Source organism: Molothrus aeneus, chromosome 1 (genome assembly GCF_037042795.1).
Source record: "Molothrus aeneus isolate 106 chromosome 1, BPBGC_Maene_1.0, whole genome shotgun sequence".
NCBI lineage: Eukaryota > Metazoa > Chordata > Aves > Passeriformes > Icteridae > Molothrus > Molothrus aeneus.
Window position 1 is genome coordinate 19,252,509 of NC_089646.1, and position 19,611 is coordinate 19,272,119.

At 38.7% G+C, this 19,611-nt stretch overlaps 2 protein-coding genes across 3 annotated transcripts in view; both read left to right on the top strand.

Moving 5' to 3' along the window:
• The window catches only part of LOC136558113 (LIM zinc-binding domain-containing Nebulette), a 244,577-nt gene that overhangs the window by 91,042 nt on the left and 133,924 nt on the right, over positions 1 to 19,611 (top strand). For both annotated transcript variants that reach the window (XM_066552426.1, XM_066552419.1), the window contains exon 4: positions 17,212 to 17,319. In XM_066552426.1, coding sequence (XP_066408523.1) covers positions 17,212 to 17,319 — 108 coding nt within the window. The remainder of the gene's footprint in view (positions 1 to 17,211; positions 17,320 to 19,611) is intronic.
• Positions 18,036 to 19,611, top strand: part of LOC136558088 (nebulette-like) — a 96,767-nt gene continuing 95,191 nt past the window's right edge. Inside the window, exon 1 of the mRNA XM_066552390.1 lies at positions 18,036 to 19,589. The gene's annotated coding sequence lies outside the window, so the exon portion shown is untranslated. The remainder of the gene's footprint in view (positions 19,590 to 19,611) is intronic.

Genomic DNA, 19,611 nt, shown 5'->3' on the forward strand with positions numbered 1-19,611 from the left:
AGAATTGCACCTGGCACTTCCATCGCACTATGGTAAAAGAAACGGGTTGACCTAAAAGCCAGATTTATGTGTATTTAGTTATGGAACTCTCAATAAAGCTAACTTTAAGGGCTGTATATCACTTTGGAGTTGATAATATATACTGTGCTTGGGTAATTTTTGCCTTTTTTTTGAGGGGAAAGAATAGTGTCCTGTTTTGCTTACTGAGTCTTTCTTGGTTGTAAGATGTGTATGTAATTACTGGAGTCACGGAATTGCTTTGGTTGAGCTGAAGGAATCATAAAAAGATTCATGGGAAAGATGGTGTTTCTCTGGGCTCTGCTGAAGCTTTTTATGACTTTTAAAGAAGCAAGATGTGGTGTGGAGTTCACAGAGGATTTGAGGCTATAGTTAAAAGTAAGTTGGAATTTGTTTGACCTTTTTGCCTGTACATTCTTTTCAGAACATTAGGTGGCTGAGGTCAAACTGAAATGTGTCACTGGTCAGTGTCTGAATTTAATTAGTAGGCAAGGACTTGGAGAATTCTAAAGTACAGATGCTTGATCCCCACCTTCCCTTTTCAAATAAAAACAGAACATGATCTGTTTGTGTTTTCCTTCCACCAGCTGGTACAGTTTCTTGAATCTGTTTGTGTCTTAATGTAAGATTTAAACGTGGGAAATGTTACAGAAAACTGTTGTACTACCAGGCTGGTTGCTCAGCCTGGTTTATGACATCTGCAAGAGTTTATGTGGACAGTCACTACTATATATTACACTTAATGACAGAAATTACGAACAGTTTACCATATTTGCTGAGCTGATTTCCTGCCTTCCTAGTAAAAATTGCCAGCTTTATGTTGATTTATAGATAAATCTAAAAAAACTAAATTCATACATTTTACTCTTAAAGAGACAGAGACTGTTGTAGATGAGTATGATGAACTGTGATATAAATACTCACTGACATTTAAAAATAGGAATACTCAGCTAGTTGAGAATGGCTTTCCTGAGCCAAAACACAGTAGTAACACTCTGCATCTTCGTAACAAATATATTTGTGATAACTCAAACATTTTTATTTCTGAAATTCAGCCTAATTTCTTTACGTACTACTCTCAGCATTTAAAATAATGTCAAGCTTGAATAGTTTTGAGAGAATGACATATCTCTTGTTTCAGAACAGTTTGTAAAGAATTTTTGTACATATAGTCTTGTAATAGTTATCATATCAAAGAGAACAGAAGCAAGAAATTCTAAGATATTAAGTGTTCATAATAGGGAATTTTTATAAAATAATCCACCTTTGATATTTATCAATTATTTCCATGTTATCAAAATGACAGTGTATAAATCCTTGCCAAAATACAATTTAGATAGGGCCTTTAGTTTAAAGTCTTGAAGTATTTAGTAACAGTTATGGCAACAGAAATATGTGTCTAAATTTTTCCCTTAAAACTGGAATTTCTTTTATATTGACTGTTAAAGAGTAATAGAAAAGGAGATGATGTTTTCTCAGGAAATTCTCAGTTCTTTTTCTGTGCTGTATGTGTCATCACTTAGTCACGTATTTTCTGTGGTGTAATTTTGAATTTTTTACTCACTTAGCAAAGTGTTGGGCAGCTGAGAAGATACAGGGTACTTGATCTTCTGTTAACCCATGTTTCCACAGTGTAGTTATTTTTGTCATGATTTGAATAGATTATATAGGGTATTGAGGTCCTCTAATTAACACTCTAGTGCTTTTGGTAAAAGATGCCAGTGCCGAGTCCTCAGTAGCAGATTTGAACTGGAATCCCCATGGATGCTGTGGGGATTCAGCCCAGTGGCCACATCTCTGTATTTTCAGGGTTCCTGATCTTTACTGGGGCTTCTTTCTCACTCTGTGCCCACTGTGTGTTCAGCAGGACTCCTCTTATTAGGTTGAACCGATAAAAGCTTCATTTGGCATCTACTCATAATGAAAATTTCAGAGGATAAAGTATTTGTCAGAAATTTGCCTGGCAGGTGGAAATGGGCAAGGCACGTTTCCCAATACAGTGCTGTTAAAAATTAGGAGAAGTAAATAAAAAGAAATACTTAAAAAATCAAGATACTTGTCAAGAGTTTTCTCGTGGCAGAGTTGTTTTAATCTTAGTGCACAATATGATGGTGATAACAAGTTTCTGCACATATACTATGATAAATGGATGCTATTCTTTGATGGGAATGATTACATTGTATGTGTTGGCATTTATAGGACCTTGTTGCATTTTTTTAGAATATTCAATCTTCTCACTGTGTTTTCATCTATTGTTTTCTCTGACAGCTGGAATAAGACCATGAAGTCAAGTGGCAGAGGCCAGGAGGTCTTTGGTTACTGAACTGCCTTTCTTCTTTAATTTTCAAATTAGATTTGTTTGCTATAGTTGTTATTTTTCTGTTTCTACATGGTGTTTTTTTTCAGTTCTAAAATAACATAGCAAAAGCTTTGTGCCAAAAGTCTTCCTGCAAATGTAGTACATTAGTAATGTGCAAAAGCAGTGTAGTGTAGTTGCCTACTGCATGTGAGCAAACAAGAAGTTTCACATGGAGGCAAATCAACCTGAAGATAGATAGTTTTTCCTCTCCTTCCATCTGAAAAATTAGCCTTGCATATGCTTCATAGTTTAAATAACTGATCTTCATTTGGGTCAATAACCACCATCTTAAAGAAATGACACTCCAGAGAAGTTTTAAATTCTTTGAGCACTTAACACTATCTTTGACAAAAAAGTTCAGTGTGAAATTCAGCTATAGTTTCTTTTAAGTTTAATGTTAATTGACAAATAAAGAAATGTGGACCTTTGGATTGCTCCTTTGTAGTCACCTACAGCTCTGCCACTGCTGCTGTTTCCCTCATTCGTAGTTTTTTTCTTCTATGCTGAGTTGCCTTTGTAATCTGAACACTTCTGGCTGCTTCTGCAGCTCTTCTACTATATGGTGTGTGGAGGAACTGGAGAGGAGGATGATGAGGAACTATTAGCAAAAATATAATAATTCTTGTGCAATATTACAAGCATTAAATTAACTGCAATTTAGTTCTAATTCAGGGTGGCTGTGCCTTAATTTTTTTTTCTTTTAAATGGTTTGCCATGTGTTTCACACTGCTATCCATTTGCTGGATTCCCTTTGCTTGATGGTAACTATTATTTGTCTAATTGTGTATATTTTAAAAGTTAACATTTTCTATTTCTGTCTCATTTGTTGCTGGTGCTACTAACAAAGAGAAAACTGAGACCAGATGGTTGCCAAACAGTGAAGCCACCTGGTATTCTTGCAATGCCAAATATATTTTCCCCTCCATTTTTCTTTCAAAAATTACTGAGACAGATCCAGGATTTTTTGAGGGTCCCAAGAATTCTTTCATGCAGTCAGAAAAAGATCCCAAATCCTCTTAAATTTATCAATGAAATTCTCTTCCCTTCTGTTCTTCTCTTTCACCAGTGATTCCATCTCATGCTCTCTTTCCATGGTAGCACTTGGGTCTCCCACTGGAGCTTCACACTGCTGACTCTCACACGTGGTTTGCAGACCTTGCTCCACTGGGGCTGAAGCTGAAGGGCTGCCCCTGATCGCTGCTTGCTCCATCACCTCTGCAGCCACCAGCGCTGCCAGGATGGGACAAGGAGTTCCCATTGCAAGCAGAATCCACCAGGGTGAATCTGCCAGGAGTGCTTCTCCCCACCTCTTGGGTTATTATTAATGTGTAGCAAACAAGGGAAGACCCACCTTGAAGAGCATGGCATTTTGGATGTGCAGCCATCTGATACCTTGTTGATCTGAGCACCAAATCTGAACTGATGCTGCTATCAGGGGCATGACAGTGTGAGCTGGGACTGACATGAGGATACAGTAGTGCACACACAGTGCACAGTTTGCTCAGAGTGGCAGAAGTTAGACTAAGCTAATCAAAAATGCTATTTCTGTGGTAGGAAGTCTCATCCACGCTCTGCTCCCCATGCCGGTGTGAGCCGTGCCATGTGCGTGGTGGAACGTGTGCTCCTCACACTATTCAAAAGTCTGGGCTAGGCAATGCCTGTGTCAGCATTGATGCATCTCTGAGACAAGCATTTAATGCACCATATTTAATGCACCCACACAGGTCTGGGTCAGGGAGTGGAGTGTAACTCCTCACTTAACTGCTGCCTGTCCTCTGCGTGTTGTTCTTTCCTCTGCTTTTGTAGCTGATTTTCTGGACCCTGCTGGTCTGTAGGCCCCAAACACCTTGAATAATACTGACATGAACTCCTGGGTGCTCAGTAAGTATAGGTGTGTCCATCTGAACACCCTGGTTGAATTCTGGCAGAGAGAGCAGCTGCCACTATGTCAGCTCTCAGAAATACCCAAATTACTGCAGTATTTAATGGCTGTAGTCCTAGAGTGTTTTGCTAGGAGCTGTACAAATTCAACACAAAAATACTGTATCTGCCTGAAAAGAACTTATACTCCATCTGTAAGACTCAGGAGAAGGCTGTAAACAGATGGGGAAATGAAAGCAATAATAGGTTTGGTATTCAGCAGTGTAACAAATAGCTGTCACTAATGATGTATGTACAATGTACCTGCATCTACAAATTTCTTACAATTCCTTTCTTCTTGCTGTTATTTCATAGTGGTTGTGGCAGCACTGAACTTTCTTTTCAGTGCCTTCTGTCTTGTGCTGAGTATGTGGTTTCTCTATTTCTTTGCTCACTTTCCTTTTGTATTGTGTGCCTGTTTCCAGGATGTTCTACATGTGTCAGAAAAGACAGACATCCTTCCTTTGGCAGGTTTTGACCATCTCTGGCTTCACCAGTGGCTGCTTCCCTGCTAACATGGTGTCCCTAGATGGCTGCAAGCCATCATGCAGAGCACACCCCTCCAAACAATAACTGCAGCTGAAACTGGGTTTTGAGAAGTCCATGTTCCTGCTGGCTACAATGGGTTGGACATAGTCCCATTACAGCACACACAGACCAGTTCAGCAGTAGTCCTCCCACAGAAAATACATCAGAGTGGCCTCCCTTCAATATTTCTCATGTTTTGGAAAATGGAAAATACTCCTTTATATCCTTCCATCAGGCAGGAACTATAATGTGTATTTAAGCTTTGTGACAATAAAAAAATGTAAAACCAATATTGTGGTGGAAAGGATGTCCTTGAAGTGTCTGCCCAGAGTTACTCCTATATGGTCTGTTCAAGCAGCAAGACATAATGATTTGAAAGTGCTTTACAGAGGTAGATGTATGGAGTGACAAGGACGTAGCTTCTCCTGGTTTTTCCACTTTGAAGAGACAGTGTTTTTCTTTGAGCTTCTTTTCGGTATTATACTAGAACTAATTTTGCAATATTTACCATTTCTCAAAGTCTGTGAATTGTAGTTGACAGGACGCCTAAAGATCAAACTTACTGCTACTTTTCCCCACAGCAGAAAATACTAAATGTTTTCAAGGAAAAAGACAATCACTGTTTGAAATCTGGGAAGCTTTTTTCTAATCTCTGCAATTCAAATAATTGTGTTGGAAAGCACATGGTGCAATTGCCACAAGTTGTGTTTCTTTCTTATTATGCCAGCACATCAGGGTACTGTAGGCATTGGATGAAATTCTCTGCAATTGGTGAACATTAAATTTAAATGCATCTTTTATTCAGCTTGTTTGATTCGTGCAGGCTGGCTCTATTGCTACTCTCAGAAGCTGTATTTGTTTCTGTGGAATATACCTCCCTGCACAGGTGAATTGGACAGGGCAGAACAAAATTTCTGTTGCATCTTACCTATTGGATATGATGTTTCCAGAGATATTAAAAAGAGGATATAGCATGCTGGCTGAATGTAGGCTGACACTTTTTCCTTCTAGATAAAGAAATCTGTAAAAATTATGCAAACCATGTAAAATTAGCATATTTTGGAAGTTTTTTTTTTTTTTTTTGACGTAATGTGTTAGTCTATTTCCTTGCATACAAATGTCACATAGTTTGTATCACTAGTGTCAGCCAGTCTCTGTCATTAGTCTCCCTCCCTCCCCTAAAATAAAAATATTATGTTGTACTGGGAGGGATAAGTTCCTTCTTACTGGAGGCGAAAAAGAAAAATAAACAGCATTGAAAGTTATGGAAAAGTTTACAGAATCAGTCTCTGTTTCACAAGTAGAGGACTTTACAGTAGTGATAGAGCTCATCTGTGTAATGTTTTCAAAACTTTAAAAGCAATCAGAAGGTAGGATGTATCAGATATAGGACTGTAATTTGTCTCTTTTATAAGAAGAATGACCTCTTTCCTAGTTTTCCCTGGTCAGTAAATAAAAAAAAACAAAAAAACAATCCCAAGCCTATGTCTTGGAACTGAAAAATAGTTGCTTTCATTACACATTTCTAAGGAAGTTTTGAAAAAGAAGCCGGGATAGTATTTAAATAACAAAGACCCTTCTTTAAATTCTCACCTTCTCTCCACTCACTAAGGGCCATTTAACAAAGGGAGCAGTTTTTACAGCTGGGGTGATTTGCAACTGTTCTCCTCTTCCCTCCCTCCCCTACTGCTTGCTCGTTATTACTAGCTAACATTTCTGCTAAGAAATGGAAAGTACAGCCCCTATCTGCTCCTTTGGGATGCCTGGTCTTCCTTTTCTGAAGCAATTGTGTTCCTCTTTTTTTTCCCCTTCCCCGCTCAACACTTTCCAGTTAATTTCTGAAGTAATTCCTTGAATTCGTGGATTCTTTCTTTTCTTTACACTTATTTTTTTTTCTATGTAAGCAGGCCCTGCTGCTACACCCCACTTTTTGCTCTGATCCTAGCCCAGCCAACTGTCACTTTTTAGCCTGCAGGGAACCTTCTGGTACTAACATTCCTGCCTTGTTTTTATTAGAAGGGCATCTCTCACAACATGTCCCTCGCTGTTTGAAGCAGAAGTCATGTGTATTCAGTAGGAATGAATAATGGATGTATTTAAAGGGTAACTTGCCCTTCTCGTTCCTTTGCACATCATAAATAACCACTCTTTTAGTTGAGTTTTACATATTGCTCTACAGGCACAGTTTGAAAAAATCTGGTGATTCAGCTCCCAATTTAAAAACCACTGCTGTATGCAGCTGATAGTTTCTGTGTCTGAAAACTGATCCCACACCAAACTCAGTATTGGCATCTCTGTGCAGCTCTAGAATTCTGAATATTTAGGAAACTGGTCATGAATTTATTTTGAAGTAGCTCATGAGAACACAGCATCACAGGAAAAGTACAGACAATACAATGGGGAGTGTTGGAGCTCTGGATAGGGTTCATTTCACCTGGTTTTATGTATCAGCTTTAAGGTATCTTTAGATATGGTCTCAAGCTACCTAAAGCTATTTTAGATAGTTTTAACTTGTGTTTTTACATTTTAAGGTATTTTTAAGATGTTTTAAATACAGGGTTTAAAATTTTTTTAAAGTATCTTCAGGATGAGCTGAGTTCTCTAAAAATGTCTTTTCTGTCCACTTACTGTAAAAGTGAGTTGGTTGAGGAGATTGTGTGTAGTGACATCTGCCTTTTGTCCAACAAGCCCACTGTTTCTGGCCAGGTATCACCATCTGAAGAATTCCCTGGGGTAATGGTATTAAAGGATAAACTGAATGTAGTTAGAATTTTCCTAATACCTGTAAAAAGCTTCAGCTGAGGCACCAAAAGAAGATCCTAAAATTGAAGGCCGGGCTTGGAGGGTGATTTAATTGATTGATCTCAATTTAAGGATGCTAAAGTGAGAGTCTGAGCTGCAAATGATTTCGGTTGGAGGAGAGGTGGGTGGAATGAGGGAACTGGATGCATTTCTATTGCCCATTTTACTTAGGTAACTGATAAATGGAGTGCCCAATTTCCCCTTTACTGTCAACACCTCAAAACTAGCCCCAGGTTACCTTGTTCTCTCTAGGGGGCTTTCACCTTGAGTATGTGGCTAAAGTCTTTTCACATGTATCCCTTGGGTCCTTTAGTGTTAGGAGCTGAGGATAACCTGTGTCTCCATTCCAGTGACTTCTGGCAGGACTGGTGTCCAATTCCCAATGAGCATGGGGAAGTATGAACTTGAGCCAGGGACTCTGGAGTGGTGCATCAGTATCATCTTTGCAAATGAGGTTTAAATGAGATTTACCAGTGCAAGCATTTTCTAGGAGGCAAATGATTTGGAGGTATTGGAAATTGTGTATTCAGGTGATTTGAGCATTGGCATTTGGTAAAAAAGAAAGAACCAGGTTGTGACTCTGATTTTACTGGTGAGCTTTGGCATCTTCTGATATCAGTTAATGTGGCAATAATTTGGAAATTGTATGGGTTTCCTGTCTGTCTAACAGTTTCACTCTACTTGTTGTTATGTTATTTGAGAGGCTGCTGATGTAAATATTCGATTGCATTTATAGGTGGTTCCTACATACTGAAATGTATAAGAAATTGTTCCCTCAAAGAGATTCAGCTGATGGACTTCTCCAAAGATTAACATTTTTAGGGATTCAGTCAAGTCATCTGTACAAACATTTGTCTTATGATAGTTTTGGAATTTTAGTTGGGATGAAGTATTTTCTATGTCTGTTCCTTCTGCAGCTGAAATTTATTAAGACATATGTGGCATTCAGAGTTGAAAATGAATGAAAATCTAAACATAAAAGGCTGAACTGCCCACTATGTATTTTCTGGCATGAAATTACCTTTCTTACATGTATTATTTTATGCTCACCTTCGTTTTCTTCTTGCTTTAAGATGAAGAACAAAAGAGAGAATTTAGTCAGAATTTAGTCTTGAAAAAAATGGGGTTTACAGTCAAATTCTACCTAGATTTTTAACTAAGACTAATCTCTGGGTGCCAAGCAGTATGTATTAACTGGAAGCCAATTTTATGGACTTTCTTTTTGGTTTTTTTTTTTCCCTTTTTTCATGGTGCCTTCAATAGCTTTGGCTTTATCTTCATTACTGAGTGGAAAAAAGATAACTTGGAAGGCAGACAAAATATAAGGATTTCAGGATTTGCTTACAGTTAAGAGGAAGTGATAGGTAGTCCTCTCCTCTGGCCTTGGTTGTCCAGGGACAGAGGAACTGACTGCATGAGACATCCATAACTAATATAGCCAAGGGACCCCAAGTTGTGTGCAATGTGCATTGATTTTGTCACTATCGTTGCACTGCAGGCGCCCATTTGATATATCAATTTTCAAGAAATAAGCCATAATTGGCACAACAAACAGTTGTAAGGAGGTTCCATAAGAGCACCTAAAGTCAAATGATCTATTAATGATCTGTTAAGTCTGTGGAATAAGAGATGGTGTGTCCTTACCATCTCTTTATCAAATAAACAAGAGGAGCTGTAGCTGAATGAGACAAGAGGATATTTACTAACATGAGCAGTGTATAAGGTGCCAGCTACATGGTGTCTGAGTGACAGAGAGATCCCAAGCTTGCTGTTACCAGAGGCCAGAGGGTGTAATTGCACTGTGTCTCATTATTTCCTGTGACTCCTATGTGCCTGCACATCTGCATTGCTCAAATCTAGATTTTTCAGTTCCCTTTCCTCCGCACTTTGTTCTGGGCTGCATTCTGATGTCTCTCAGTTGGACTCATTTCAGCTTCTTTCTTCTGCTACAGCAGTGAACAGTCCCTGATTTTTTTGGCAGTTGTTCGTTAAAGTTTTACAGGTTCTTTTTTTCACATGTCATGTGCTAGTTTCTGTTGCCCATTAGTGTTTGTTTTGATTATCTTCTGTAGAATATGACTACAACTTGTGCCCTTGGTCTGCATTACAATTTTCTGAGGTCAATGTTGTTTAGATCCCCTTCTGTGGCTAATCTTCTTTACATGTATTTTACTGTATTTTATAGTTCAGTTTTTGGCTTGATGCTTTGTGTGAATATTCTCCCTTGGGTGAATATGACCATCGTGTTATTTGGAATACTTATTAACTAGGTTTTGTAAGATTTTATTTGCTGGGGCTTTTCAGGGAAGGGTGTGTATGCTGCTTCTTTTTTTTTAATCCCCCCCAGAATAGCTGCCTGTCTTTTGTGTGGATGTGCATTTGTGTGTTAATATCTTTTTGGTACCCAGTGGCCAGATGCCTCTGAGCTCTGCTAGTATTGTGAGCCAACTATAGTCTCCATGACCGTGGTTTGCATGGCGCTGAGCCCGAGGTAGCACATCCTGCCTCTCAGCAGGACTTGCTAGCTCAGTCTTGGTGCCTTAGCCAACCAGCAGCTACGTATTTTCTCTCCTCTGTGGAGTGTAGGCATATAGCAGCTCACATGCTTGTGATTTACAGCATACTTCCTTTAGAGTACACAGCTCATGACTTTATAGTTGTCCTGATGGTTGCCTGGCCATTCTCTTTCCCAGTGATGAAAACAGCAAGACAGGGCCTATATGTTTAGTTCAGACCCTGGAGATAAAAGCAATATTCCAGGATTTAGCAAATCTATACGTGAGACATTTAAATGTGTTTCTTTCCCACCCTCCTGCTATGCTGGATAATTATCATTCTGTTTGGAGGAGTTTGCTATCAGTGGTTTTGCTTTTGAGGGTATTATTAAAATTTGTGGTAATTTATCAAGATACATTTGGATTATATATATCATTCATTTTCTGCCTGGAGATGAGATATGGTAAAGTCAGATCTGCTTCTGTTGTGGTAGAGTAAGAAATCCTTCACCTCCCCAGACTTCTGTTCCTTGGAGATAAAGTAGTTCAAACACAGCATTTACCAAGTGATAGGGAGTGGAAAGATCTGACGCTATGTCTCTGTCATGAAGGCTGCAATCTCATATCTCCTCAGCTGCAGTTCTGCACAGAATTTGTTTACTGCTTCTAAAATGCAGATGTAAAATTTGTTGCACAAGTTAGACAGATGATAATCACTCGTGGACATGGAGGAAAATCAACTTGTTTTGAGACTGGCCTGTTCTTTGTGTCATCTTCTCTGCATGTGCAGCTTGCAGCCTTTGGGAAACATTAATGTTACTTTTTAATAGAAAAGAGTAGAATCTCACTGACTTTCAGTTTTCCAACAGCAAAACAAAGTGCAAAGTACTTTAGAGCATACTTAGTGGCATAAAAATAATTTTTTGGGCAGAAGCACCTATGTAGTTTCAGTGGAAGTGATTTTTGATGGAGTGGAGCCTAGTTGACTTGTTTGGATGTAAGCCTGTTGAAACAGTTTCAGATTGCACTCTCTTCTGTCATAATTTTACTTGGATCCCACCTACTGTTCACATGCTGTTGTCATGCATCCAAATGGAGGACTCCCATCTTTTTATTATTCTGAAATTTCTGATCTCTCACTGCCTCCAATTCCTGTCACTGCACATCCTGGGGTATGGAATGCTTTTGCCCATGCGTTTTCTCTGAGCCACTTGCATCATCCTCAGTATCAAGAGACCACATTGTAGAGACATTCTCTCCAGAGCTACTATTTATATATTTTAATTTGCCCCCATCCAACATTTTAACTCTTCTGACGTGGATTCCAAGATTTTTGTTATTTAGCAGTAGCTCCCTGCTAAAACTGCTGAGACCTTCAGGAAATTACAGTGCAAAGATTTGCAGATGGTTGGAGACTTGCTGAGGCTGTACTTCACAGGGTGGCACAGACAGACTTGCCCAATGTTTGAATGAGGTATGTAGAAAGACAGAATATTTAATGATAGCTATGGCACTTGAAATTTTTACTCCTGTAACTGCAAAGGCTTTTTGTTGTGTTGGAGTATTGATGCTTTCAGTTTTACATTACTTTTGAATGAGAAACTTCCCTCTCTCAGTTTCAACTATTATGATGAATGCTGCAGCTATGAATTGTGAAAATGGCATTTTTTCTTCGCAATAAAAGGGGGAAAAAATCTAAAATATGACTTTGTGCATTCTAAGGACCATTTGAAAAAAATTGCCAACTTCAGCCTTGGGGAATTTTTATTTTGCTTTATCTGACAAAAGTGATGAAATCTGTAACACTGCAGTCCCCAGTTACAGTAAAACTCAGTCATCAGTGGCCTCTAAGGAGTCCATGGCTCCTTGATTTCCCTAAGGAATGCCCAACCTACAGCTTCCAGTTCATATAGAAATTTTCAGGACAGTTTGGTCTGCCTTATATGCCTTTCTCAATTCCTGTATTCCTATTTAGATTTACTGTGGATAATAGTTCTAATTGAGTGACAGTGGGAAGATCATGTTTTACTGCTATTAGGAGAAGCAATGCTTCAGCTCATTGGGTACCATTGTTGGGTATTAGATGGGATGTAATGTACCTCTAATATGAGCAGAAGATTATTGAGATGTAGAGCTGTGGGCAGTGTTAGAAGCCAAACTACACCATGAAGACTGAAGCCTGGCTTTGTCAGATAGGACAGTGTCTGGGATCCTCCCTAAAAAGGATTAGTCAAATAAAAAGAAGTCTTACTGAATTTGTCTAGAGTTGTTACTTCACATTTGATTAATCTGTAAGCATTTGTTTTAGTCATGTTCATAAAAAACCTAATTTACAGACTAAATTTTGTCTCTGTCTTGCCATTAATTTTGTAAGAAGTAAGATAAATTGAGGCAAACCCAACAGTCTATGTGGTCTATGGAAGAGGCAGAGCCAAACAAAGGCATCTTTGCCAAGATGTGCCTCTAGGACCTGTACTGTGGGAGAGGATTTCTTGCCAGTCTGTAAAAACCAGCGTATTAGCAGATGGTGACCTTTGGGAAGTAGTTGTGTGTGCTGGGCACAGGAGGAGCAGATGGCTCTGGGCAAGCCTCAAACACAGCATACTGAAACAAATTCATAAATATTCAGGTATAGTAAAGACTGTAAGTCTATGAATGTTCCTCTCAGGGCAAATGAGGGTGTGAGGGGTCCCATCCTCTCATTCTACCTGCTTATTCCTTCCTTGCTGGACATGAGACATGATGATGCTACAATCTGTGGGGCTATGCTGTGTATCAGATGAGGAAGGAGACTGAATTTCACAATGACCTGGTCTGTACAGGAAGGTGAAGAAGGAACTGTACAGGAAACTAGCATTCATATTGCCATAGCTTTTGGGGAATTAATATGTGCTCCGTAGTGGCTGAGGATCTTTTTGAGGTGGAGATGAAGTAATAGTGTTTCTGAGGTCAGCATTATTCACAGCTTTCCAGTGATGAGAAAAGAATGATAATCCACCATGTTGAATTCTTTCTCTGATATTTTTTATTTGGTGTTTTTGGACTCCTCTGTTGTTTGTTCAACTGATATGTGCTTTTGGTATTGTAAATGAGGCTGGACTACGGATAAGTGCCAAAAGCCTCAAGAGTACAATCAATCTTTTATGCTCCATTTATATTTTCAGAGTATTTTTCCCAGACAAAATGAATCTTGTTGCCCTAATAGGTGGCTTTCCTGCCAAGTGTACCAGCAAAAAACCATGAGCAGCATTTTCTTCAGCCTAATATTTTATGTAGAGTAAGATGGACCCTCTGTCCTTCACAGTAAGATGGACCCTCTGGTCATGCTTCATGTCCTGCTTCATGCTGACCTCATGAGCAGATTTATACATTCCTGTCTTTGGGTGTCTCAAAGTTCTCTTGCTAATGTCACAAATCTGAGAAGTTTGATTTGTGAAAGATCTGTTGGATCACTTAGTCCTTTCACTGTGGGTCTGTGCAGAATTCCTTCTCATGAAAACTTAAAACTTTTTCATTTATGGTGATTTATTGCAGTTTAATTTCTAATGTTTTGCCACACATTGCCTCTCAGAAGATCAGTTTTTCAGGGCAGACGCCACTGAGAGTGCTCTGCATCTGTGGGACTGCATTTTGGAGCCAGTGAGAAGCATTATGAGCCACTGGCTGGGATTTTGGTGAGGAGTTACTAAAAATCATCTTTGTAGGAAATGACTGCATTTATGATTCAGTCACTAGGGATGACACATTTCCATTTAAAAACTAAATTTTGAGGGTTTCAGTTTGTGATGGGTTGACCTTGGCTGGCTGCCAGGTGCCCACCAAGTCACTCTCTCACCCCCTCTCCTCAGCGGACAGAGGGAGAAAATAAAAAAAAAACCCAAACCCCTTATGTGTCAAGGTTTTGGGGAAAAATGCAAGGACTGCACTCAGAAACAAAGAAGAAGAAAGATTTATTCTCCACTTGCCATCAGCAGCCATTATCCATCCAGTTCCTGGAAGTGGTACACATAGTGGTTGCCTTAATCACTCATGTCCCCTCTCCCCTTTTCCTTTGGTTGCACATGATGTTTTAAAATATGGAGAATCCCACTGGTCAGTTTGGATCATCTGTCCTGGCTGTGTCACCTCCCAGCCCCTCATGCACCCCCAACCCACAGAGGTGGTGTTAGGGATGATGCTGTGCAAGCACTGCTCAGCAATAATCAAAACACTGGTATGTTACCAGCACTGTTCTGGGTACAAAGACAAAGCACAGCACTATAATGGCTATTATGAAGAAAGTTAACTCCATCCCAGGCAGCCATGGTGTACAGTTAAATAATTTGTTGTAGTGCTGTTTGCAGCTCCTATACAGAATATTCTTCTCAGTTCTAAATGACTGATGACATTTTTATTATTTAACATTTTCTAGAGACTGAGCTATTTTTTCTTTTGAACTTAAACTAACTAGGAGTTTTAGTGGACCACATTTCACGGAGCTTGGTTCTTCATGAAACATGACTTGGTGATTTTTATAACTCAAACTTATATTTTGAAGTTAGGTAGCAAAATCCAGTAATGCATATATTAACTCTACTAATATTTTAAATAATTTACTTTTTTAATGGTTTCAAAGTAGTTGCTCTGGGAACTGTAGTTAACCTTATTCCCGTGAAGTGATTTATTAATAGACAGTAGGAGCCCTTTTTATCTAACTGAGGGATTAAAATAATATTAAGTTAAAACTATCTAGTTTCCTCCCTCTCCTCTTCTGTTCCTTTGTAAGATGAATAAAGGTCATTTGAAGTTAATGGCTAGTACATTTGGAACTAATAACAGGAAATGCTCTTTCTAACAATAGGTAATGTCTCTTTTTGGCACGGCTGAACCCATTTCTAAGATGTGTTCACTGGCTCATAATTCTGGTAAACCTCAAGCAGTAAGGCTGAACATTACCATGTCCGCTGCCTGCTTTAGGCCAAATTTGATTTTTTTGTGCAAAATCTTCATCAGTTTCCAAGGCTGAGACCATTCCCTTGGAATTATTGACAGGTGTTGGCTTGTTTTGAGCAGTTGGTTCAACTGAGTGGTTGAACAGCTCAGTTGTCTTAGCATTTAGGGCTGAGGAGTTGAAGCTTGCAGAGATGGAAGAGTCTTCTATGCTAGTCATGTGTCCTTGGCCATGGAAGTCTGTCCAATGTGGATAAAGTTTTGTATGACCCCAAATATAGAAAGTTCAGAGATACTCCTAAGATCTTCTTTCCTGGAATAGCATCCACCCAGTATGTTTAAAGAGGCCTGAGAGTCAGTGTGAACATGGAGAGCCATTTGGTGGAAGAGAGGTAATTGGCAATGGATATTGGAGTGCCTTGGGTACAGGGATTTAACAAGAAGCTGTGAAGAGATGGACCAGACTAGTTTAGAAAATCAAAATGAGACAAAGTGAGCCCTGGAATATTGTGGTCAAATGGAAGGAAAGGTGCATAGGGGTTGAACCTGGGGGAGATGAACATAAAGGCATGGGCCAATCAGCCCGTGGTTTGCTCAAAAGCTTGAGTGGAAGGTTCTGTTTCCTTTGTCACAGGGTGGCATGAAAATATTATACTTGTGTGAAATCTACAGCCAGCTCTACATCTGGAACACAGAAAAAAATTGTTGATATGGTAATTTGCTGCTGTGTATCGAGGATTTGTTTGATGGGCTTATATGCGAGCTATATTAAAGAAAAAGCAAAAGTTATTAACATACTGATTGAGGTTTAGGATGGGAAGGACAAGCTATATTCTATAGCCTTGTCAAACTTAACTTCTGTGATTTAGAGGTATTTCTTCCTGTGCATTGCCGTCGTAACATTAGGTGCTTGCTTGTGAATTAAGTCTAACCTTGAATTTGGTGCATGTGCTGGGTGTTTTCTAGTTATCAGATGTGTGAAGGGGAATGCTGCTTTGTCTGTGCAGTAGCACAGTATTGCAAAATCTAGATGTGTGTAGTCAGTAAAGCAGGGGGTATAGGAAGTAAAAGGAAGTTGTTATGGGTAAGGTAGCTGAATCCATCTGTGGAGATGTGTCTCCTGACTCTGTCATTGATGCAGAGTTTTGTCTGTTGCTCAAGAGTGGCTTAAGATTTTGAAGATTTCATCTTGTTTCTTTATGTTGAAATTGGGTACCCCAAGACTGATTTGGAGAAATACTGGGTATCTGTAGAGGTAACCCAAGCCTATAATTTAAACATATTCAACTGTTAGGAATCGGAGAGCGAACACCCTGAGACCCCTGTATGCTTTTGGAAATTAAGCTTATTTTACCACAGTTTGCAGGTTTTCCTAGTAGTGTGGATATTGCCATTCCCACTTTCCAGGCTGCAATATGAAGATTGATTAATGGCTGTGATGAGAGCTATATAAAAGCTTCTGAGGAAACTAATATTCCTACCTTGATGGTAGGATTTGAGTAGTCTGGTCCAAAAAAAGGACACAACCACTTATGGAACCATCTCTGATGTGTACACAGTAAAGCAGGGGGCCTTGTCATAGGATAATATATGCATACCTGATTAAAGACAATCTCCAAATGCATATGTGCAAGAGGGACAAATTAAACTTGTATAGGCAGCCATTCCATAACTTACAAAGGTTTGACTTCATGATATTCTAAATACTCTTTTCATGCAGTATTTTTTTTAATGTGTAATTTATGTTTCAGCTGGGAAAGTGACTGGTAGAATAATCATGACTGGAGGATGAAATATGAAGTTTAGAAGAATTAGAGGACCTCCAGATTTAATTGTAGGCATTTTTCTTTATGTAAGAGTAAGTGCTATAGTTTTGTGGTAACTGGTTTGAGAATGAAATGACCATAGAGAATATTTCCACAGTTGCAGTATTCTTAGAAGTGAGCCCATGGCACCCCTGCAGGAGGCATTAGCTTGGGCACTGGGAAATTTTGCCCAGTTGCTGTCTATCTCTGTTAGGGGATAAAGGCAGGCTTCTCCTTTAAAGGCAGAAAGCCTTTCACAAGTGCTTTATTTACACTAAAAATAAATGCTGAATTGCTAGGGGCACATTGTGGAAAATGAAAACAACCCTGTTCTTCTGTATTTTCTATTCTGTAGGTAAAATACAAAAGAGACTTTGAAGAAAGCAAAGGAAGAGGGTTCAGTATTGTGACCGATACGCCCGAGTTACAAAGACTGAAAAGGACTCAGGAACAAATCAGTAATGTATGTGTCTGCAACCTAAAGTGATTGTAGATGGAGAAATAGTGTGTCTAAGAAAAGGTGTGTGTGTTGGTGGTTTTGATGAAGTCTGTGTGAGTGAACAGTCTGATTTTGGTGATTGATTTGTGTATGTCAGATTCTGAAATGTGTGTAACTGTATACCATGGACTTGTACAGCACATTGGCAATGTGTGTTCACCTCTCCAACTTTCAGCTAGTATGCTCAAAGTATTTTCTTTATTAAAATGATTTGACACTTCTTGCTTTTTTAATAGATGGGTCATCAAGTAAGGATACTTTTGGAACTTTTAAATTTACTTTTTATTTATATAAAGGATATAGATTATGTAAATTAAAAAGTTTTGTCTCTTTTTTAGCAGGGGCTGTCAAAATTAGCAAAACAAACGAGGGAATTTTCTAGAAGCAGATAAAATTTTGATGCTGAGTTTTAAAAGAAAAGATGTGGAAGACAATGCTCTGCAAGATGACAAAGAAATGGCAAATAGCAAAACAACATATTTCATTAGCTTACAGGAGTAGGTTTTTTAAAAATGGGAAATTCCTGACTTATATTTTTGCCAAGAAAGTTATTTATTTTTATTTCATTCTCTTGTAGCATGTTTAATTTATTGCATGATGGAATATTGAGTGATACATAGTGCAAGTTCTGATATGTATGAAATAGGTAAGAACTAGTATGAACTAGGAAAGATGCAGAATCAGTACTATTCACTTGTCTTGACTTCTCTTCTGATCATTCTTTTGCTGCAAGAACTTGTCCCTATAGATTATTTTGTGAAAATATTTTTGAATCGTTCTTTGTAGTAATAAAATAACAGCAAGGCATCAGAGACACCCAATGTAAGTATGATCAGAAAAAAAAAAGGGATTTATTTACTTAAAAGAAAAAACTTTTTTTCAGGTTGGGATATTATTGAAGAAAAAAGTAATTGAAAAATACTTATTTTTCACAGCAGTGGAGGTTTACCATTCTTGCCAAAGCATTCACTAGTTAAGATTTTGATGTCCAGAGCCAGTCTTTGAGGTGAAAAATTTGGGCTCATTTCCTGGAGCCTTGGCCAATGGAGACGACAGTTAATTTAAGAGCTGTGCAACTGCTCCTGTGTGTAGACAAGATGAGAACAAAAGCTCATCTCATGTTCATACTGGGACTAACTGAAATTACTGGCTTGTAAGAGAGAAAAATATATTCTTTGGAGTGGCAAAAAAAGCATGGCCATTAAGACTTCCATTTGGGACCTGGGAAACTTCAGTGACTCCCTGGTTTTAATCAGCTGCATTTTTTATTCAGACCGGGAAGTTAAATTAGGCCCTCTCACGACCTACATAACTTCCTCAAGCAAGAGTGGTTCCTTTCTCTGGGGTAGCTCTGGAAGGCATCAAGGAGATGAAACGAGTGAGGTTCTGGTGAATACTTAATCCCTCGCACAGGTCTGCTCTCTAAGGAGGGACTGAGAGGAGTGTCCTGCAGCAGGCTTGTGGTGCTCAGTTTGGGATATTGGCCTGCCAAGAAATTCATTCAGACCTCCCAATCCCAGTACCCTCAATACCAGACTACAGAATAGTAGGACACAGCTCATTTGCGTGCTCTTATCTCTCTCAAAAGCACATTGTGTTTTCTGTTGTGGGAAAAGGAGATAATAAAAACAAGTAGTTTTGTGACATGGGAAAGAGCTTTCTTCCCATCTCTGCTTTTGAGTGGATCAAGGGAGTTTCTGTTCTAATGGAATATCTTGTTCCAGGATTTGTGATACTATCTGGTTCCCGAACCAAAGATACTTACCTGCCTTTTCAGATCCAGAAATAGCTTTTTAAAATGGGAAAAGTGGTTTTATTTCAGGTTTTTACCCTTGGTCATTGCCTGTATGACTACTTTCTCTTCGTTTCTAAACATGCTATTCTTAACAATATAGGTTTGATTTATTCAGTGGAGAGTTGTTTACTTTATGTATGTAGCTGATAGCGATTCCAAGTCAGGGACCCTATTAGAAATAATTAGTCTTGAAGGGTAAAATGGAATTTTAAAAGGTGCATGATAAAAGAAGTTGCATTTAATTTCTGTTTACAATGAAATAATTAATTTATAGCATTATATCCTAGAAAGATAATTCTGCATAGGCGACAACTTCAATTTAATTAGAAAGCTCCTGTATTATAGAAATGCCTTCCACAGAGAGTAGTTTCTGTATTTGTCAGATAAGCAGTATACATCATGGACTAATGAGCTAATCAAGATTTCAAGACACTGAAAGGTAAGCACTTTAATAATTCTAA